A 23,968-nucleotide genomic window follows, 5' to 3' on the forward strand; every position below is an offset into this window, starting at 1 on the left:
AAGAATTTGAGAAAGTTGAACATATTATACTACTAATAATTAGAAAAACAGAATTGGGCCTCAGTCTGTCCAACTCTACAGCCTCTTTTTTTTTTTTTTTTTTTTTTTTTTTTTTTGCGGTACGTGGGCCTCTCACTGTTGTGGCCTCTCCCATTGCAGAGCACAGGCTCCGAACGCGCAGGCTCAGCGGCCATAGCTCACGGGCCCAGCCGCTCCGCGGCATGTGGGATCTTCCCGGACCGGGGCACGAACACGTGTCCCCTGCATCGGCAGGCGGACTCTCAACCACTGCGCCACCAGGGAAGCCCCTACAGCCTATTTCTATTATACTATACTAAGTCTGGGCCATAAATTTTCACTAAGTCTCAAATTTAAACTGCAAACTTCAGTTTAGTATCTATTATGTCATTTACAGGATTTTACTCAGTAATTTAAAAAAACACAAATATGTTCCAAAGATTACAACAGATCTTTGCTATCCTGTGTTTAGTTTGGTGAAAGAGAAGTGAACACAGAATTCTGTCATCCTAAGATTACTCACTTTAAGGGGTGTGAAAATCTTGCCTGGCTGTTTGTGCTAAAAAAAAAACCACTTCTAAAAAATTAAAACAAAAATTGGGTGAAATGAGCCAGGTTTGTTTGGTTTTTTTTTGCTTTAAGTCACATAGCTCCTAGACTCTTACAAGATTCTTAGGCTTTTTTTTCTTTTTTCGTCATGCCGCAGCACGTGGGATCCTACTTCCCCGACCAGGGATCGAACCTGCACCCCCTGCACTGGAAGCACGGAGTCCCAACCACTGGACTGTCAGCGAAGTCCCTCTTCAGCATTTTTAGGTAAAGGAAGGAAATTAAATATGCAGCTAAGGTCCATCCATTCATATCCATACTCTAATGGCATTACTGCATTCTTCTCCAAATAGCTCATATTACATTATGATAAATGACTACCTAGCAAAAGAAATTCCAGAACAGTCTCACAATCTATAATAATATAAACTTCCTAAAACAAATTAGCATAACGTTTTATGTCATCTTGCCCATTTTAATTAACTTGACATTTAAATACTGAATACAATTCCATCAAAATCCAGCAAATGAATATGTGTTATAGCGTTTGCCCCTTTTATCCATTCTCAGAAGTATTTCAATACTTACCCCATGTTCCTTAGCAGCTGTGACAACTTTAAGGAGGACATCTTCCTCCACAAATGGTCTCACAGCATCATGGATAATCACTACTTCTGGCTTTGAGAGTCTACAGTTGGGCTGATCCTCTGCCAGTGCTTTTAGTCCATTGAAAATTGACCTGTGGCGGGTCACTCCAGATTCAACCAGAGAGATGCCTTTATGATGGTACCTCTGAATAATACACTTCATTGCTTCCATGTTCTCTCCAGTTACTGCCACAACAATGTCCTTTATCCAAGATACTCTATAAGGAAAGTATGCACACATTTCGTATCAATTGATTCTTAAACAACTAAAGTTAATCTAGTAACAAAACTGAGTTACTAATTACTACTAATACATCTTCATAGGGACATTAAAAATGGAAAGCTACGAACTAAGTCAATGTTATGCATTTTTAATCATGTCTAGTAAAGGGGTTGATTAAGAATTTGAATTTCTCATACTATAGAAACATGAATATAAATAGAAGTAGTATTTTTCAATACATAGTGTAGAAAGTACCTATATTGCAAAGCATAGATTAGGTATAGATATGTATCACAGATTTCTTAAGTTAAATTTAAATAATTAGTATATTCATCAGTAGACTGAGAGAAAAAATTTAAGATTATGCTTTTAAATTGCTTTTTTTTCCCCAAATAATTCTCTGTTTGTGCTAAAAAAATAAACCACTTCTAAAAAATTAAAACAAAAATTGGGTGAAATGAGCCAGGTTTGTTTGGGGTTTTTTGCTTTAAGTCACATAGCTCCTAGACTCTTACAAGATTCTTAGGCTTTTTTTTCTTTTTTTGTCATGCCGCAGCATGTGGGATCCTACTTCCCCGACCAGGGATCGAACCTGCACCAAATAATAATAATTATTATTCTTGCACCTGGCCACATTGTCTCTTCCACAATCTAGGAGCCTAGAAAAGAGGAAGATGTCACAAAAAACACAGGAGCCGTGAGAAAGTTTTGTGGTCACTAGTGTTCCTGAGCCATAATTTTCACTATATCAAAATACCACTTAGAAGTTATATTAAAAATAAGAAAAATGTTTCATTTTACCTGTGGAATTCTTACATAGGTCTAATAATAATTCTCTCCAAATAATTCTCTCCGTTAAATAGGAACAACCCAAAGCACTTTTGAATTCCACAAGTTCTGTCTCTTTCAAGAAATCCATTGATTTGGCAAAAAGCTGGATAGCTGAACTAAACTTTGCCTACATCAAGGTGAAATGTTTTAGCTTAAATAGGGAAATTATGCTAATTAAGTTTGTATAAGTATAAATCAGGCTCAAATAAAAGAGAAAACTCATATTTTAATGAAATACAAAATTAAAGGAATTCATCTGTTGAGTCAGCTACAAAACAAAGCAATTCTTCTCTGTTCTGAAACACTTTTAGACCTACTGACATACAGATGCTAACAGTCCACAGCGCTGAGTGGCAGTGGCTGCAGTAAAGTTGAGAATTCTCTTGAAGACCAGTGTTAACAGAGGCTAACATGATTATACACTCAAAGTTCCTCAGCTGATGGGCCCAAGCCAGGAAAACAGCCTCTGGCCCATGATATCAACTCTGATTAAAGGCCACTTTAAAATTTAATGGCATTCTTAGCCTCTGAGATCCTACATGTTCATGCTAGACAGTTAAGTCTTGTACTCACTTTTAAAGAGATGAAAGAAGGGTCTGAAAATTACTGAATAATGAAATTAACTATCGATAAATGAAAAACACTGGGTTGCTTCACTCAATAATTAACCATCTCCTACCTTCTGCTATTGAACAAACCCTTCCTATAACCCAAAACCCCATTCTGCCTGTGGCTACGACAGCACTACACCGAGGCACACAACCAAAACTTGAGGGCACACCATCCTTTCATTTTAAGTCCATTCCTCTAACAAATATTTATTGAGCACTGAATAAATGATCAGAATTGAGTATACAATGGAAATAGTTACTGCTTTCACAGAGCTTACAGATAAAAAAGAGAACACCAACAACTCCAAGCTGCAATAAAGTGCTGTGAAGGAGAGGTCCAGGCTCCAGGATCGCATGCAGCACAATATGTGACCAGCACAGAGAAGGCCAAGATAATGCTCCCTAAGGAAGCAGAGTTTTCTCTTCAAGTGGCAGGAGGCAGGAAAATAGGCAAAAGGATTTGGAGGGAGAGAGAAAGGGATGGTTTAAGCAGAGGCCGTAGCAAGGTTCTGAGAAACTAGGAGGAAATGGAAATGTGCTTCTCTTTAAGCACAGAGAAGAGCCCATGAAGAGGCTGGAGGACCAGACAAGTGATGGGCTGGGCTAGGCCATGGAGACCTCCAAGGCCATATTAGGGGTTCTAGTCTTCAATCTTAAAAAATAGGAAGCTAGGGCTTTCCCTGGTGGCACAGTGGTTGAGAGTCCACCTGCCGATGCAGGGGACACGGGTTCATGCCCCGGTCTGGGAAGATCCCACATGCCTTGGAGCGGCTGGGCCCGTGAGCCATGGCCGCTGAGCCTGCGCGTCCGGAGCCTGTGCTCCGCAACAGGAGAGGCCACAGCAGGGAGAGGCCCACGTACCGCAAAAAAAAAAAAAGGAATCTAGAGAAAAGCTTTATGCAGGACATTTACACTCAAATTAATACTCACCTCCCCCAGTATTCTATGCTGTTCAATGACATAAGGGGAACTGTGGTAGGCAGAATAATAACCCCCAAATGATGTCCATGACCTAATTCCCAAAACCTGTGAATATGTATGTAAACCTACCTATCAAAAGAATTTTCTATATGTAATTAAGTTAAGGATCTTGAGTTGGAGATCATCCTGGGCTATCTGGGTCGGTCCAATATAATCACAAGAGTCCTTAACAGTGAAAGAAAAGCAAGTGAGACGAGGGGGAAGATGTGGTAACAAATGCAGCACTCATTATGACACAGGACCATAAGTCCCAGAATGCAGGTGACCTCCAGAACCTGAGAGAGTAAATGGATTGCCATCTGGCAAGTAAATGGATTGTCCCAAGAGCCTCCAAAAGGAACACAGCACTGCTAACACCTTTATTTTAGCCTAGTGAAAATGATTTTTTGACTTCTGACATCAAAAAGCTTAAGAATGTATTTATGTTGCTTTAAGCTACTTAGTTCCATGGAAATGTTTACAGGAGTGATTGCAGCTTCTAATTTTAGAGCATAAACTTTACTCTGGTGCAAGATGGAGAACAGATTAGGCAGAGAAAGCATGCAGACAGACCAGGTAGGAAGCTGCTGCTGAAGTCCGAGCGAGACAATGATGGTAGCCTATCTATCAGATGGTGCTTGTGGATAAGATTTAAGAGATGGTAATCTTCCTGAGTCAGAGGTAATAATCCTCCTGAGTCAGTAAGAAAAAACTGGCAAAATAAATAATTTATCACTTAATATGAAACAGCTAACATCGATTAACTTACTAAGTCTTAAGCATTAGTCATGTTCTAACTCATGTAATCCTCACACTCTATACTATCTCATATGGGAAACATCAGAAGGATATGATACCCAAATACATCGTACTTTATCTTCCTATACTGCCATCTGATGCCAAAAAATACTTGAAAAAATATTTTTACCATTTTTCATCAAAATACAATATTCCATCTTCTACAATGTAGGCTCCATGATGGCAAGGACCGTATCAGTTTTGCCCATTGCTTTACGTCTAGTAGGTACTCGATAATTATTTGTTTTATCAATAAATGATTTTGGTCTGTCTCATCTACCAGGATCTTACAACATAGCATAGTTTGAAGGATTATGAAAACAGAAAGCTCTCCTCATCAACCTGAAGAGAGAATGAAAATCAATGAAAATGCCTTCCCTCTGCAATATATTGTTTGCTGACTGTTTTGTTTCAATGAGTTTGACTCTTTACTCTGATTTCTAGATCCTAAGTCTCCAAGGATGACTGGGATTACTTATGTTTTGTCAGACGCCTTGGGGGAATTTTAATCGTAAGCAAAGCAAAGCAACACCACTCACAGAATACCAGACCAGAAAATATGTAGGTATGTGAAGAGGCAATAAGGAGGATTCTGGAATATGACTAAGTGTAGGTTGCTCTTTGCTTTGTAAAATCCATCCATCCCCCACTTCTATCATTGCAAATTTAACACTGCTAGAACTTACTCTGTTTACATGGTTTAAAACTTATACTGTGCTTAACCAAGTCCTTAGCAAGTGGCAGTTCCTCAGCGCCCCCTAGATGTAAGGTTTCCCAAGGTTCTGCCTCCACTGGCACAGCTGTGACCCAGGCAGCCATCTCTCCCATTATTTCTGCAATAGCCTCTCAGCTCGTCTCCTCCTTCTCACTTAATCAACACAATCAACCCTACCACTTCTAGATGACTTCCCTCAAGTGTAAACCTTAGGCCATCCCCTGCTGGCTCTTGAGCAGGACCTGATCTCGGCCTTCTTCTCCCTGCACCACTTGGTCTCTGCCATGCCCCTCTTTCTGTGACCGCCACATTGTCTCACATCCAGGTCTCCGCTTATGCTGCTTCCTCTGCCTCTCAACATTATCCCCCATCCTCGTAATTCCTCCACCCCCACCCACTCCTGGCTGAGTCCTACTGTTCTTCAGCTGTCAGTTCAGATGTGGCCTCCTCCAGCAAGCTTTCCTTGACATTCTGGGTGAGGCATCTCTGCTCTCAGCTCCCAGAGCACTCTTACCGCTAGAGAGTCTTATCAAGCATTGTACTGTTTCATTTTTACCTCCCTCACTAGGCTGCCAACCCACAAAAAGCAAAGACTATACCCCAGGGCTTGGCATATACTAAGCTTTCAGTAATATTAATAGTAGCAATAGTAACTAAGATGTATTAATTGTTGGCTAAGTGCCATGTACTGTTTGGAGCATGTGTCTGTAATATTTCACTTAATAGTCATATCGGCCCCAAAAGAAATCACTATTATCTCCATTTCACAGATGGCACAGAGGCAGTGACCTGCCCATGATTATACAGCTAGGAAACGAAAGGACCTGGGTACACCCCACTCTGACTTTGGAGCTCACACTATAAACCGCTGTAAAAGCACTAACACTGAGAGGTCATAAAATCCATGAGAGAAAAAAAAATCACGTCTGGATTGTCATGTCCCCAGCAATCCATTTATTTTGAACAATAATGCTGCATTTGTGGTCAAAACATGGTCAAGTTTATTTCTTACAATTTAAGCATAAGTATTCCTTCATTCATGGGTTCATTTAGTCATTCAGAAAATATCCAGTAAGCATCTGTCATTTGCCAGACATTATACTAGTCACTGGTAATCCAATAACAAACACCAGCAGAATTCTTCACCTCACAGACTATGTATCAAGAAGTATCTGTTGGACTTTCCTGGTGCCGCAGTGGTTAAGAATCCGCCTGCCAATGCAGGGGACACGGGTTCGAGCCCTGGTCCGGGAAGACCCCACATGCCACGGAGCAACTAAGCCCGTGTGCCTCAACTACTAAGCCTGAGCTCTAGAGCTTGTGAGCCACAACTACTGAGTCCACGTGCCACAACTAGTGAAGCCCGTGCACCTAGAGCTCATGATCCGCAACAAAAGAAGCCACTGCAATGAGAAGGCCGCACACGGCAATGAAGAGTGGCCCCTGCTCACCGCAACTAGAGAAAGCCCGCGCAGAACAACGAAGACCCAACGTAGCCAAAAAATAAATAAATAAAAATAAATTTTTAAAAAAGAAGAATCTGTTAAATGAATCAGTGAATAGATAAGAGGAAGCTTAAACAATTAGAAATAAAATGTGCTCTTGAGTTTATAGAAAAGTGTAAAAGTAATCAAATCTATTTAGTTTATTAATAGGACATCACACTTTATTAATAGGACATCACATTAAGTTTGCTTTTTTTTAAATAGAGAAGTTTCAAGTACATGTTCAACTATATCAGTGGACAGGATTTTTTTCTAAGGCAAGAGCTTTACCTGTGCCCTAACCTATCACCTTTTACTTTCCATAGTCTATTCTATCAGAAAAAATAAGCTAAAAGCAACTTTTAAAGACATGTTGCTTTTTTGACCAAAACTTACATGAAATTAAATGTTAAAATATAGAATAATGAAGAGGGAGAAAGATAGGACATTGCTTGACAGTAGTCATTCAAACATCTGAGTTAATGAACTCCCAAAGGTCAATCCCAATTTTACTGGAATGCCTTAAAATATCTACAAAATGATTACCTATGTTCCATCAAACAGAAAGCAGTCCAAAAAAGTAGATATAGATTAGACAGATATACTCGTGGCCTAAGACTTCTCAAACAATTTTATGAGGCTCTAAATAGAAAAATGATTTAAACAAGTGTTTCTCACACTGCAGATTTCAGGACCCATTAGAGTATCATCAAATCAATTTTGTAAGTTAAGATTAACAGTTTTGAGTCAATAGAAATTAATACAATAGTAAAATTCTAATGTATAGCAAATAAGGACAGATTGTTTTCATGAAATTCTCTTTCAAATACGTTGGATGTAGTTAAGTATGTGTCACTGAGTCATGAGCAAAATCTAATTCTCGTAACAGGTCACAATAAAAAAGTTCGGAAAGCTGTCTTACACAACTCTTAAGAGATAATGGGCTTGTTATGCTATTTTGTTCAGTAACCAAGCATACATTCAGCACTTGCAAGCCTTTTTAAGTACTGTTTGTGTTTCGAAGGATTTAGTCACATACTTTTCTAGTTATAGAATTAAAAGCCTTTTACGGTATTAAAATTTAATATGTAGAATCATGGCACTAAGAAAGGCCTTAAGTACCTCACACAGTGCCTAGTGAACAAATATTTGCTGAATAAGTGAATCTGGTCGACCTCCTTAGCTGAAGGCAAGTCCACACTGAACCCCCTGTAGCTGGATTTTATCAAGTTCTGAGTATTTCCTTCCTAGTACATTCCACAGGCAAATACAAACCTAACCTCAAGCTCCATTCCACCTACCGACAATTTGAGGAAAAAATACAGTATCTTAGATGTAAGCTTCTCCCAGAATATTTTAAGATTATGTTTAAATATATTTCTATTAATATGTGCATTATATTTAAAAAATAAATATTACTTACAGGTATATTGTGCTCAGACAGTTTAACAAGATCAGTTGAAAGTAGATTTAAACAAATGCTTTTAAAAAACAGATGCAGGGACTTCCCTGGTGGTCCAGCGGTTAAGACTCCACACTCCCAATGCAGGGGGCCCGGGTTCGATCCCTGGTCAGGAAACTAGATCTCGCACGCCGCAACTACAGATCCAGCGCAGCCAAATAAATAAATATTTAAAATAAATAAATAAAAACAGATGGAAAAATCAGGCGCTGTTAACACTCCTTAACTGCTCTCACCCAGGCTGCAGAAGTTTGGCCCCAAGAGACAGTGACAGCTATGGCTCACTTACATGACAGTTGTCATGGAAATTAGGCCTCGGGATTGTACTGTGGCCATAATTTATAGATTCCTCCTTCTCCATAAACACCCTGATATTTTAGAAGGAAAATACCGAATTGGTGTGAAGGGGCTGGCCCCTGACTGCCTTGACAATGTCAAGTCTCTTTAATATGGCCCATGAAGGCTTCCACTGGTCAAGCCCAGACTACCCGTCCTGGTCTTCTCTCATCTCACAGTAGCCACAGGGGTGCCAACGGGAACTGAAATCTCCAATCACCTGACCTGTGCAAAACACAGTCCCACTCTATTTCTTCTACAATACAGGCCTCTTCCTTCCCTTGACTCAGACTTAACCCTTTTATTAATGAAGCATCCAGACAAAACGTTTAAGTCAAATTCATATATCTGAGCAATCACTCAAAAGCATCCTAAATTCATCTTTTTCTGAATCCTTAGTATAATTCATCACTAAAAATTGCCAATTCCTATCTTCTAAATATTTCTCCTGTCTTCCCTACTCTATTCCTACTTTCAGCTTAATTCAAGCAATCAATATTGCTCATTTCGATTAACACTTATGCTTTCTATTCTCTTGTTCTAACAGAATTTGCAGTGGTTTTCAGAAACACAGTAGGACAGAACAATTTTTTTAAGTACACAAAAAATATTAAAAGAAAACTTTCAGAAGATCAAATAAGCCAGAAGTTAATCCACTGAAAAACACCATGGAGTCTTTAACAGTTACTAAAAATGGACTTTCATCGATTTTTCCAAATAATAAGAAAGCCACCCAGTCTCAATCACAAAATCCATGGTTTCCAGAACATACAAATTGACAAAATGAATTTTCCATCTGGATTTATCAGATTCGAGGAGCCTAACTCACATTAACCAAACTAACAAGGCTCTGAAACATGAATTTGAATGCCAACATATTCATATACAACGATACACATTACTATCACAACGTCCACAAAGTTCTTTACCAATGCAACAGCATATTTTCTTCCTATAAAAGATTTCTATGGGAAGCCAATTTATAATAACAGGTTTTGATGAGCATGGAACCTTATCAAGAAACATCTTAAGCAGTGTCCTCAAGAACTCAAGAAGCCTCCTGAGCTATGGAGAGGGCTGTGCCTGACTTTGTTCAAATCTATTGTCAGGAAAATTCCCACCTAGTCCACAGCCACCAGGAGTCTGAGTAAGCATGGCCAAAGTGTGCCTCTGTGACTTGCTTTCATTGTAGCTGTCATTTGAGTCTATTTAGCTATTCCAGGTTAACCAGCTCTCCTTAATAACCCTTTCTTTCCCTAGAAATTTGAAGCCAGAAATTAGACAGCCAGCAGGAACTTTTACTTCCTATTTCAGACCTGGGAATACATTTTTTTTTTTTAACCAGTAAAATTTAGATATCAGTTGATCGACTGCGAGTAGATCTTACAACCGAACTGTCAGAGCTTTAGGCCCCTGCCAGTAATACCACTGCCACATGATTTCTTAGAGCAACGCTTCCTTTTGCAAACTCAGGTCATAAATCGTTATGAGAAGGATTAATACCCTTGACCTCAGTTCCTTGTTAACAAAATAAGAAAAATCAAAGTTCTCTTCAAGTTATAATCTGTGGTTCAATTTATATTTTAATTCCCCCTAAAAGGCCAAAATGAAACTTTAAAACTCCTAGAAATGTTTTTAGTCATCTTCTGAAGACCTGTTCTTACTACAACCTACAAATTAGTCACACTTGATCCTTTTAGTATAACGCCTGTAATGCACAGATCTGAACAAAGTGCATAATCTCAATATACTTTGTGAACATATAAACATATATATTCTTCTACACATATAAAAGCTAACTGTAATATATACCCACACACAACTAGTTCAGATGGACTTTGAGCCTCCATTGGTCCAGCGAAAGCCTTTAGCCAACATGTTTAAGATTTGAGGGTTCAGAGATTCTTTTAAATCTCATTTCATCTGATAATTAGTTTAAGAAATTTCAACGGCACACAAGTAAACTGTGGCTAAACTAGAAAAACGTGTATTTTTCCAATTTCAACTAAAGCAGAAAAACAATATGAAGTCCCAGACAATTCACAAGACAAACCTCTCAATGTCTCCTCCAAATTCTCAGTTATGCAAAGACAGGTGCTTTAATGCATAGCACGTTTGAAAAGTAAAGTACTTCCTTGAGTCTACCTGAAGTGCTAAGCATCTCATTCGAAAATGAGAATGTGCCTCTTAATTTCTCTATGGCCATGGAGCACTTCACTCTGCCATTGGCTGTGCTGATTCTGAGCCTGAGGCTAAGCCTCCAGTGTTCTGACAGGGATCTGGGAGCCTGTTTTTTTTTGAAGGTTTCAACCAGTTGCCTTTACAGCTGTAGACAGTTGTTCTCTGTCTACCCTACCTTAATTAGTACTTTTAACTCCTGAGCCTTTCCAAGGTTCTATGACTGCAATCAACTTGCTTCCATCACAGCTCTTCTACCTCAAGGCTTACGTTTCTGCTTCCTTGAGCCTGTTAAAACTGACTGGTTACCACTCCTCTACCTCCTTTCTTCTAGAGCTTTATTGTTCTCTTACCTGCCCCACCTCCTTTTGCTTTCATGTTTCCTTTGTATGGCTATACATTTTTACTTGCTTTGCGTAGGTAAGTCAATGAGTAGAAATAAATGTTCACATGGCATTAACTGAAAACCAAACTAGTCATGTTTTTTTGCATTTCCCTATCCCATTTTGGGGCCAAACTTCAGGGGTAACCTCCTTCTAAATCCTCATTAGTTTTTTACATTGACTCTCAGTTCCAAAAGACAGGAACTTCCATAATTTATCTTTCGGGATGAAATGACCTAGGCCTTTTAGCACCACACTCTAGGAAAACTATCAGCAGTCTACGGAGCTCATCTTTTACCAATAGAAGGGCTTACATTTGGCAAATGGCTAAGAAGCACCCGTATATACATCCCTGTGATACAAGGTTTCCAAGGATTTCCTGAGACATCCTCCAAAATAACCATATTCCATAAATTCTTCAGGCATTGTAACAGTTTACAAAGAATGATCCCGGAAGTATTTCAAAATGGAGGTTTTGATTAGTTACTACTGCTATTAGGATTTTATTACCGCTGTGATCAAATTAAGTAAAAACAGAAGTGTTCCATCTTATTTTACATCAACAAGACCTTTCCAGAACATTCTTGTACTTTAAAAGAGATATTTTTTAATATCCACCTATCTCCTGCTGCCTCAGAAGAGGCAAAACTGCAAATACAGAAGTTTTGTGGCGTTTTTTTCCATACGAGGGAAAACTCAACGTAGAAACATCTGCACTCCCTTACATCTAAATGCTTAATAAAGATCCTGCTGGCCGAGCTCTATTGTGTCCCCTAATATTACCTGCATAAATGAGCTACGTTGTCACAATATCTGTGACACTGGAATATTGGAGTAGCATGAATCAACTACTCAGAGAAATGGAAAACTACAGAAGCGAAAGAAGCACCTGGAACTCTTTCAATGTTTGTATGAGTTTCACATGTAACCACCAGCCACGAATCAAAGGTGATTATGGGTCTTTACACTTCCACTTACTTTCTGAATAGTGTCATTTGCAAAAATTACCATATGCAAAGCAACTGGGGCCTTTGGCTTCTGGGGTGTGTGAAAGCGTGGGAGGTAGGGGTCTGTTTTCTGGATAACATGCTACTGTCCTTTGACTAGAACCTCATTAGCTTCATCTTCATTAAAGCCTCCTAAAGCAAATGGTTCATGTCAATCCACGTGAAAACATATTCCCACAGCTCCACACTGGCTTCTATAAGTTTCAACACCGTAACAACACCTATGTGGACCTTTGTACTCCCCCCGCTTCCCATCCCTCCAGCCATTACACACGGCTAAAAGCAAGCTAAAATAATATACCCTTCCTTTTCACCTCCTTCGATCCTCACTACTACTCCCCTGGTCCTCCTTATCCCATTCCTTTTCCATTTCCCCAGCTAGTCCGTTTTCGAAGATACAGCTTGGAGTTAGCGCCCTTAAATCCGTTTCCACCATGGAAAGGTTTGGATTAAATCTTGCTTCTCGGTCCACCTTCAGTACCTAGTAATTAGCACAGTATGTCTCATATCAGATACTCAGTTAATATTTGTTAACAGTTGATAAAAAGAATGACCAAAGGCCCATAAAACTATCTTGGCAAGTAAAATCTAGTTTGCAACTAGATTTTAATCTAATTTGCAACTCATCACCCACGCATGCGCGGAGATAGCCGCTGAGAGTGAAGAATGAGCGTGAGAGAGAATATGGGACAGGGAGACTCCTAAACCAGCTTCCCATTAGTCCCCACAGGCCCCGGGGTTAGAACTAAACGTCCCCCGCGCTAACCCAGTCAGTCTTGAGGGCAGCTCCACAGGCCGGCGGCTGGAGCAGTAAAAGGCTCCGTGGGGCAGCCCCAGGCTCCGCGCCTGTCTGTTAAAGGGCCAGAGCTCCCCTTCCTTGAAGGGCTAGCGGGAATGGAGCCCGAACTGGATGACCGAGCGGGTGGAGTCCGGCCCCGCGGTCCGCCGAGAGCGGGTGTCAGCGCGAGCACAGCTACTGGAGCAGGTGCCGCGCGCGGGCTGCCCTGGGCTTGAGGGCGGGGAGCAGGGGGCCGGGGACCGCAAGGCGAGCTTGGCGCCGCATTACCTCTCCAGGGCCTGCAGGGTGTAGCTGATGAGCGGCCTCTCCAGGATGGGGCAGAACTGCTTCGGGGTGGGGACGCCCATCCTCTCCCCGCTCCCCCCCGCCGGCAAAACGGCCGCCACGGCCGGCGCGCTGCACCCGGCTTCGGCCCCGGCCCCGCTCAGCAACGAGGCCGAGGCCGCCAAGTCGGCGCCGCGCAAGCAGCGCAGGCGACGCCCGGCCTCCGCGGGCCCAGAGGCGCCAGGCGGCCATGACTCCATGGCGGCGAGCGGCGGGGCGGGCCCTCCTCGCCCCGGGCCACTGCGCCTGGGCTCTGCTCCTGCCCTAGGCTGGGGTCGCAGCGGGGAGGGCGGGCAAGGGCAAAGCGCGCACACAGACAGCGCCCACCCGAGCCGCGCGGGCCAGGCCGTTGTACGGCCCCAGGGGACGATCCAGCTGCCGGTCTTCCCTCCCGGCGCGTCTTCGGCCTCTGTCCCGAGCCCAGCGCCCCCGGAAGGGCTGGTTTTCCCGGCTCTCGGCTTCTCCTCTGGCAGGCCCAGCAGTCGCTGCAAGTGGAAGTGTCAGCCCTCCCTATATACCTAAGGGTCTCCTTAAACCTTAACAGCTGTGCGCAGGCAGTAGGGGTCAGGACTCCCTCCCATCCCTCTCCCCTTGAAGAGATTTGAAGAGATTTGGATGCGAGCCACGAGATGAGACAGAAAAATGTGCACCTTAGTTATCTGGCTTTCATTCGCTCATGAGGCATCCTGGTTCCATCTCTGGTAAAGATAGGTGGATGGGCAAATGTTATTATGACATATCAGTAAGCCAAACTGCAGCCGTTCCCAAATTTCTGCAAATTAGAAACACCTGGGGAGCTCAAACAATGCTGACGCCTATGTCCCACCCTCAGAGATTGGGTTTAATTGGCCTGGTGTGTGGTCTGAGAGTTTAAAGATATCCCCAGGTGATTCTAATGAGCAGGCATGTTTTCTTGGAACCATGGAGCCAAAGCGATAATACTAATAATTGCTGAATAGTCGGCGCACATTATCTCATTTAATCTCCAGGAGAACCCAGCTATTACTGTTCTTCTTTTACAGAGGCGGAAATAAGGTTAAAATGTTTAAGTAACTTGTGTAAGATTGCACACCTAATGGCCTTTGCACAGAAGTACAGCCAAAGTTGAAAAATTCCAGGCCTGAAGCGTATCACGCCCTTATTTACTACTGTCTTTGCTGTCAGTGCTTCCCATGAAAATGTACTAAAGTATTTGGAGTGTCAGAGCAGATTGTATTAGGTCCCTGGAATGTAAACTCCTTGAGAGCAGGGTCCTTACTTTTTTGGTTTGGGTTGTGTCCCCAGGTCCTGGAATATAAGGGAAGTTTAATAAATATTCATTGAATAAGCTACTGATTGAATGAATGAATGACAATCGAAGTATATATAATTAAATATTTGCTAATTTATCAATCTTCACCCATCAGTAGTAAATATAAGATTCATAAAATAGGAGTCTTTAAGCACTGAAAATATTATCAGATTATAATATTCCAATTTAGTATTTTTAGCCATTTTCCCAGTTTAGAATGAAGCATACAAAATTAAGATTTAAATTTTCTACTTTTATTGTCTTTTGATTTGATCTTATTATTAAAATCACTATCAGTTTTATTTTTGTTCCTTTTATATTATAATCAACGTTTAGCTCCATTCTACTTGAAATTTGTCAGATCACTGACTCAGTTGAAAAGTAGGCATCGTAATACATTTCACTTTGTAGCACCACCACCCGTATCTAACCTATAGTATGCATTCTATTAATACATGTTGACTAATTGGTGGATAAATGAATAAATGAGTCTACCTACAGAGGCAGAAAAGCAATCAAATAATTGTTTCTATTAATATTGATCTTTAAACCTCGCTTGTGGAGCTAAAGTTATTCTTCATTTCCTTATTCTTGAGCAAAAATAGCATAGTAATAAAGGTCTTGTTATATTAATTTCTATATAATCATTAATATAATTAAACTTTGAAAATTTAGCCAGAATCTTATTATATTGATTTAGTTCTGTTCTTAGAACAAATATATTAACTTTGTTCACTATGAGCCCGTAGATCTTACATAGCGTATGTTAAACATGTTTAATATATAGACTTGTATTGAAAAAAAGGACAGACTTTATTTATATATCATAATATAAGAAGCAAAGTATTTGTATATCATAATATGAGAAGCAAAGTTTTTTTCTGAGCCTTTTTATATGGACGTAAGTAATTCCTTATTATGCATACTTTGGGTAAAGTATGTAGTTTCCATGTTACTTTTTTTTTTTTTAATTTATGGCTACGTTGGGTCTTCAGTTGCTGTGTGCGGGCTTTCTATTTGCAGCGAGCGGGGGCTACTCTTCGTTGTGGTGTGCAAGCCTCTCATTAAGGTGGCTTCTCTTGTTGCGGAGCACGGGCTCTAGGTGCTCGGACTTCAGTAGTTGTGGCAGATGGGCTCAGTAGTTGTGGAGCACGGGCTTAGTTGCAACGCGGCATGTGGGATCTTCCCAGACCAGGACTCGAACCCATGTCCCCTGTATTGGCAGGCGGATTCTTAACCACTGCGCCACCAGGGAAGTCTTTACTTTTTAATGCATATAGAAATACCCATTAAATGGAAGTGGCTCTTGTCTTTGTATCTGAAAGGCCTAAAATTCCTGTGTTTGGTTTGTTTCTACATGTCAGTGTACCGTGGAAGATTTATGTTGGGGATTTTATTATTATTATCATTATTACAGAATTTTAGATCAAATTAGGTTCATTTTTCAAGGGTTAATTCAAGTATAATTAGCACTGTCAATCACTCTCCTCCTCCCCAACCACACTTACTGTTTTAATAGCATCTCTGGAGGTTAGTTGGGGTGTTGCTCACAAATGCTAATGAACAGCTTAATGGTTTACCCTTTAACTCTTTTCAATTCAGAGCCAAACAAAATAAATTATGGTTCCACAGGGGCCAGCCCCAGCATTTCTGTCAGCCTATGAATTCTAATTCCTGTTTTGCTCTTGTGTATCTTTTGTAAATGAGACAGTCTATTAACCTCTGACCTTTAACTCATTTTTATACATAATAAAGGTAATGCTCCGAATTGAGGTTTTTCTGTGGATAATTCAAACTAAACACCACATGGCAACAAGAATATTATCTTTTTTTCTCTTAGTATTTCTTATAAAGTTAATTATCAACCATCTCAACTGTCCACCTTGTTTTTCCTGTATAGCTAAAAAGGGAAATAGTGGTGAATAGCCTTAGGACTGAATGATAAATTTGACTTCATTAATGCTACCAAAGTTTAACTTTTCATAAGAATCATTTGGGGACCATTGTTAAGATACATAGTAGTTCTTATATAGTTATATAATATAATCATTTACATAATATATATTAATCTTAGAAGATATATTATTGGCACCTTTGTTTCAGGAAGGAAGACCCCTTCCAGGGCCCAAGAGTGGGCTTTTGTCTAACACCTGGAAATGAATTGTCCGAGGAGACACACGTGCTGCCAAAGCAAAAGACTTTATTGGAAAGGGGCAGCCGGGTGGAGAGCAGCAGAGTAAGGGAACCCAAGAGAACTGCTCTGCCAAGTGGCTCTCAGTCTCAGATTTTATGGTAATGGGGTTAGTTTCCAGGTTGTCTCTGGCCAATCATCTTGCTTGGCCCATAGTCTGACTCAGGGTCCTTCCTGGTGGTGCACGCATCTCTCAGCCAAGATGGAGTCCAGTGCGAAGAATTCTGGAAAGTTGGTCATCTCCTCCCTCTTTTGGCCCCTCCCGAATTCTCCTGGTTAGTTTTCGGTGGCACACCATGTTCCTGTTGGGACCTCCTGTTGTGACACAACTCAGGCAGGTGGTCATCATCGTTCCTGGCCAAGGTGGATGGTTTCAATCAATGGTCCCCTAACACCTTCTGACAGAAAGTTTGCCTCAGTAGATCTGGAGTAGGCCCAGAAATCTGCATTTTTAATAGGCTTCCTTAGGTGATCCTAATGTAAGTTTGGACCAGACTTAAACACTGAATTACAAAAGAATTACATCCCAATGACACCCCAATTACACCCACTTTATATCCAATACATTTAATTTCAAGACCTAACGCAAAATGCATGTAATATATTAAACATGCCATATAAAAATTGCATAAGAAATCCATTAAAATGTCTGTTTTATTTCCTTGTTAATTTATAAAGAAGAAAACACGAGGGGAAAATGTTTAAATGCCAGGAATTAAAAAAAAAAAGATGATAGAGACCTGGAGAACCGAATTATTCCCGAGATCTTTCTACAGACCTGTCATTAAAAAACACATCACCTCTGACAGCCACCAAAGCCCATGTCCTTGTCCACAGCTTAAGCAGAATTGAAATTGTTGCCTGGAACTCTGTCCTGAGCATGGAACTCAAGGGTGCGATTCAATTGAGGGATGACACATATCTCCAGAAACTAAAAGAGGGGAATGCCCTCTGTGCGTAAGAAATGTGGGAGAGGTGATATCTTTGATGGGTTTGTTTAGGAAACAAATGACTAGTCTAGAATTGGTGGTAGCCAGTTTTCATAATCTGTGGAAGAGAAGAGCGTACAGAATCATCAGTGAAGAGCAACAGCTAGAAAAGGAAGATTTGCCATTTCTGCCAGGAAAGATCTTGCCAGCAGTTATTCCTATATATTTTAACTGCAACGTATTACTAAAACAAGATTTAAAGAAAAGAAAAGAAAAAAAAAAAAACCTAGACTTTAAGAAGAAAATGCTCCCTGAGAATTCAAAGTCATATCTGTTTACTAAGGAATAAGAAAAGAAGAATGTGGACATTTGAATGTGGCATTATTACCACAACCACCACCCCCTTCCCTGCCAAGCACGGAGTAAATATAGGATATGAGCTGTGCAATAGAGTCTGAATGTGGGACATCATTGCCTTATAATGCCTCACCTAAGAGGGTACCAAGTCTTGATCTTAAGCAGATCAAAAGGGACTCTGGTGGGGTAGGGTACAGAGAGGCAAAGAAGTGACATGGATGAAGCAGAGAGAGAAGACTGAGACAATGATGATACAGTCTCTTCAGTGATATCCAAAGGATATGAAGATATAAACAACTTTTAATTTTTGTTTTAAAAAAAAAAGTGCTTCACTGCTTTTTAGCATGGGACACTTACTTCAGTAGCCAAAAAAACAAAAAAAAGAAAGAAGAAGAAAACACAGAGTAGTTTGGGCAGATGCTGTAATATCTAGTTAGGAGAACAATAAGCTAAACTGGTTTGGACAGGAAGCACTTAGTAGTGACGGAAAGACCATGTTTCATGGAGAAGTAAATTGTGGTAGATTGCAGAGAGGAAGAAATAAGGTCACTGTGTTGTTTATGCTGTATGTGAATAGAAATAAGTTAACTAGAAATTAATTCCATTTGTGACCATGGCTACCACTAACTGGCATAAGACATAATTGAAAGAATGAATTAAGAATGTTCAATGTGCCAATGAATATAAACCTAAATGCATGAAGACCAATTTACACTTAGTCTTCAGAAAAATTAGAATGCTGAAAACTATTCCCAAAAGAAAAAATTGTTTTGATTTAAAGTTGCACAGACTATCCTCTTTCTTCCTCTTCTCCTATCATTATTCCTTAAAAGAACTCAAGACCTTGACAAAAGATCTAAAAGAAAGACAAAAAACTTTCCCTTTTGTCAAATCTTTCCTTAGTAGTTATTTTTTTCTCTTAACTTCATAAAAAATCTGATTATTAACTACTATAGTACGATAACAAAAATATGCACAAAATTAACCAACACTGGTCCTGGGCAAAATTTCAAATTTCATTATGTTTCTCTTTGGCTCTCCTGGCCTCTCGCCTTCTGGTCCTTTTTCCTTTCTCCCTGCTATCTCCTGAGTTGAGCATCTCACTCTCAGCTCTGCTTACCACAAGTTCATCTGTGGCTTTCACCGATGGGCTTAACCCTTTCAGCCTTGACCAGGACAGGTAGCTCCATCCTGTGAGAGGGCTGTACCTTGAATTTGTCTCATTGCCTAGAAGAACTGCTTTACCATTCATGGGGTGTACTCACCTCCTGGCAACCTTCCTCCTGAACTCTACTCCCATTGACCCAGGTCTTACGATTGTCTCCTGCTTGGAATTCCACATCTCTTTGGCGTAAAGTAGAACAGGATCCCAGTTGGACTGGCTAGACTTGCATCACCAGAGGGCTGTTCTCTGATTAATTGGCTGGATAACTTCTCTGAAAGGATTAATCACAAAAAACCAAGTCACCACTTAACTGGTTTTAAATGTCAGTCCTGTGAATTATGATACCTGGGTCTCACTAGGATGTTCTATAACCTGGCCTTGAATTACTTCCCATGCCCACTGGCTGCTCCTGCTAGGTCTGGGTTTGGTCAAGTTATATGACTAAGGCCTTCCTGCCCCTATTAAACCTGGCTCTCAAAGTGATGAAAATACAACTGTCTCATTTATCCTGGGAAATAACAACTAATAACAGTTGTTTCAGACATTTCCATTTAAGTAAATATCAGAATCATGATTTAAAGGCACGATATTCTAACCTTAAAAATCCCTAAGGCCAGAGATAATAGCAAGAAGTCACCGTACACGAGGCCAGCGTGAGTCTAACCTTAAAAACAATCCACTTACTATTCTTTATTTTTGAATGGATGGTCAAAGATAAGTGTGCTATGTAATTGCTAAATCACAATAAGCTCTAAAGAACAAGAACTGTGTCGTTTTACAATTTTTCTCGGTTGTCTATTGTGTATAACAAACCATTCCAAAATTTAGTGTCTTAAAATAATACCATTTTATTGCTCACAATTCTATAGATCAGGAATTTGGGCAGTACTGAATGAAGACCGCTCATCGCTCTTTCATTTGAGGTTGACCAGGGTAGTTCAACTGGACCTGGAGATGAATCCAAGATGGACTCATTCATACATCTAGGGTCTTGGTGCTTGGCTATTGGCTGAGGTATCTCAGTTTACTTCCACATGATCTTTCTCCAACAAGATAGCCTGGCCTTCTTTATATAGTGAATGGGTTCCAAAAGAGCAAAAGTAGATTCTACCAGGCCTCTTAAGTTCTATGCCCAGAATTGGCACAGCAATACTTCTGTCTCACTATATTGGTCAAAAGAAGTTACAAGTCCAGCCCAAAGTCCAGCTCAAGAGGAGGGCAAATGGCTCCACACCTTTTTATGCGAGAAATGGCGTGTACTTATGGGGCATGGAGGAATTATTAATGGCCCATCTTTGCAGAGTCTTCTGCCGCCGCCAATCACCCACTTTTGGAGATTTGCATGTCTTTGGATCAGAACATCTACTCAAACAATACAGATTTCATAGATTCCTGGCCAGATCAGGGCAAAGGATTCAAAGGGTCATTCCCTTGCTTTCCTGCCAAAACAGGAAGAGACTGAAGAAATACAGCATGATTTGTACAGCCCTCTCTGCTCTTTCAGATCATTTGTTTCTACAAGTTATTCACTAGAAGTTATCAATAACTATCCAGACCCTCTTTTTTGCCATCATAAAAGCCAAAACTAGGGCTGAAATATTAGCAAAGTGAATATATACCTAAGAAATTATTTCTGTTACTGAAGCCCCTACTGTTGTAGATACCCCAAGTGATAGGCCAAGAACTGATTTCCAAAAGGTGACAATCCTTTAGTCTCACTTGTAATCATACTGTTTGGACTAGCACTTTGTTAGAGAGCAAAATGTTGGTGATGAGGGTTCTTCATTATCTGAATATTCTTTCAATTTTTTAATTGTAATCATAAGCATTAAATTTATTTAACTTTAATCAGAGTTAAAACTATTTCACATGATAGTCTTAAGTTAAAATTCAGTAAAACTAAAAATATGAGAAAATACAGTATTTGCAATAATGGAGAGGACCAACACAACTCCTTTGAAAGTCTATGAACAATTTGGAAGGTGGCTTCTATTACCCCCAAACTGAAAATTGGAAGCTCCAAGTATTAATATTTGTTATGGCCATTTATTCTATTAAAGAGCCATGTCTACAAAATGATTTGGGCTCTTTCCTCTACCTACAGCTATAGACTTGGTCAACTGGGAATTTCTGAACATTAAACCTACCACTATCTTGGAAATGGAGCCAAAGGGCCCAATATCAACTAGAGATGCACAAACTTGTTTCAACCAAATGACTACCTAGGTGTCAGTTTTTAATAAACAAACCACACCCCGAGTGGTAACACTAGTGGAGACGTATTTTGCCGGATTTTGTTCATATGGACGTGGGGTCCTGCTTCAACAACCTCGGTGGTGTGAATTAGGCCTCTCTTTTGAAATCATCTGTGCCACATTTGAGCAATAAATTGCTTCTTCACATCTTGGGACAGGAACTGAATTAAGAGTCCTGTCTTGTGGGCAACTGCTCTCCATTTTCAAATCCTCTGAAGAGCATAAGTAAATGTCAGGCCAGAAAACAGTGGACAAAACTACCAACAGGTGGGGAAAATCAGACAGAGTGGGGAAGGGAAGGGGACTTTGACCTTTGCCATTGCCCAGCATAGTCCAGCTTGATTCCACTGCAAGTAGAAGCAAAGAGAGCCCACGTAGTAATAAAGGCAAAGGCAGCTTTGTCCTGATACACTGGAGGTGTGGCAGGTAAAAAGCATGTCCAGCTCCCTCTCAGCACATAACCTAAATTAATAGTTCTCAGCCAGGCTACACATCACAATCATTTGTGGGTGCAGATTGCATCAGGTGCAAAAGCTGAGTCAGAATCTGAGGTGAGACCTTGGAAGTGCTTATTCTGATGAGCACCTACATTTCTAGTCACTTTACTAGATCATACACAAAGATGGAAACCTGGCCTAGTTTAACAACTTGTGTTTGGCCAGGGTGAACAGAGGAGTTATTGCATGATGGGGTGGGTCACTGAATCAAGGATTAGGGCCACTTTCACTCTATTACAGTACTCTATTGCATGTCAGGCTCAGTATTACATGCATATATCAATAATTCTTTCAGGTCTCACAACTGCTTTTGTGAGACAAAGGTTATCATTGCTCCCTTTTTACTGATGTGGAACCTGAAACTAGTGACTTGCCAAGGGAAGCAATGGGCTGTGATGCCAGGTCTGTCTAAACAATACTATCCTCCGAAGTAGAGGACAGTGTTTCCAATTTGTTTTCAGTACTTTTTAGAGTAAGGTTCAGCTCTTTAATGCCCATCTTGACAAAATATTACAATAAATTATTATTCAGTGAACAGTGAGCATTATCTCCTACAGCAAAATTTCCTGGATGAAACTGAGATGAACGAAATGAAGAAGGCATTGAAAACTATAACATGCCATAGAAATTAAAATTTCTTATCTTTTTTTTTTCTGATACGTGGGCCTCTCACTGTTGTGGCCTCTCCCGTTGCGGAGCGCAGGCTCCGGACGCGCAGGCCCAGCGACCATGGCTCACGGGCCCAGCCGCTCTGCGGCATGTGGGATCTTCCCGGACCGGAGCACGAACCCATGTCCCCTGCATCGGCAGGCGGACTCTCAACCACTGCGCCACCAGGGAAGCCCCCCAAAATTTCTTCTTATCTTGAATGATGGCTCTTATATCATCATCCTATAATACAAATTAAATTTTTTCTTAAATATTCCTACTGCCTCATTTTATTACCCAACTTCAGCATATTCTATTATTTTAAATTTTTCATGTCAAAAATTTTCTGACCACACATTTTTCCATTTCAAAAATATTCAGACCACCACAATTCTTCTTGAATAGAAGAGTAATGTAAGTAAATAAATTGAAATTGAGCCCCCTATTGGTGATGAAGTATTCTCCCCAAATGGCATAGTAACTCAATTTTTGATGGTCTTTGTCGTTGAAGTTTGGAAAGCTAATGTTCTATTGTTCTGTACTTATTTTAACACTTAAGTAATGACAATCTTCCTGGGCCCCTACTGTCTTTATGATCTTAGCTCAGTTATTAAATTCCTCTATGTGCAAAATAGAACTAAAAATGGTACGTTGCAGTGGATGTAGTTCTGATTGTATCATTTTTATGAGAACAGTTTTATAAGAGATAAAGTGCTACTCAAATGTGTATGAATACCTTGAGAGCAGACAATAGTTCATTTTTGTATTTCCAGGAGAGCAAGATGTGGTGGAAAACATTAATGATCATAAAATCAAATTATCTTGCTCTATCCTTGGCAGTGTGATTTTTTTAAAAAACAAGTCATTTTTGCTGAGCTCAGTTTTTTCCTCTACAAATTAGGCATAATAAGATAATTATCCCACCCTACTTCACAGAGCTGTTTTTAGAATAAAATTTATGTGAATTATATACGTGAAAGTTTGTCATGAACTCTTATGAAAATTCTAGGCTAACACTGGTGTTGATTTCTTATGGTTCTATCATCTCCTGCTAAATTGCACTTGACTAGCAGGAAAAGTTCCTCCCTGCCTTATGCTTTTGTTGCATTCCCTTCTGTGCCTAACGCAATGCTTTACCCATAATAAATTCTTTATTTAAAAAAAAAAATAAAGGAGGCTTTTTAAGCAATGGTGACCTTCTGTTTTCAAACCTGCCCATGCTTTTGAGCAAAAAGCTGGTGGTGTTTGAGGGGTTCCAAACCAGTACCAACTTGTGTCCCCCTAAGCACTTTTTATCACTAAAAAGGCAA

At 40.2% G+C, this 23,968-nt stretch overlaps 1 protein-coding gene across 2 annotated transcripts in view; it reads right to left on the bottom strand.

The window, feature by feature from the left end:
• CRPPA (CDP-L-ribitol pyrophosphorylase A) overlaps positions 1–13,525 on the bottom strand; it is a 305,420-nt gene extending 291,895 nt beyond the window's left edge. For both annotated transcript variants that reach the window (XM_060156133.1, XM_060156132.1), the window contains exons 1-2: positions 13,269–13,525; positions 1,156–1,432 (exon numbers count right to left, since the gene is read on the bottom strand). In XM_060156133.1, the coding sequence (XP_060012116.1) occupies positions 1,156–1,432; positions 13,269–13,525 (534 nt within the window). The remainder of the gene's footprint in view (positions 1–1,155; positions 1,433–13,268) is intronic.
• Between the last annotated feature and the right edge of the window lie 10,443 nt (positions 13,526–23,968).

This window comes from Lagenorhynchus albirostris, chromosome 8 (genome assembly GCF_949774975.1).
Source record: "Lagenorhynchus albirostris chromosome 8, mLagAlb1.1, whole genome shotgun sequence".
NCBI classification, from domain to species: Eukaryota; Metazoa; Chordata; class Mammalia; order Artiodactyla; family Delphinidae; genus Lagenorhynchus; species Lagenorhynchus albirostris.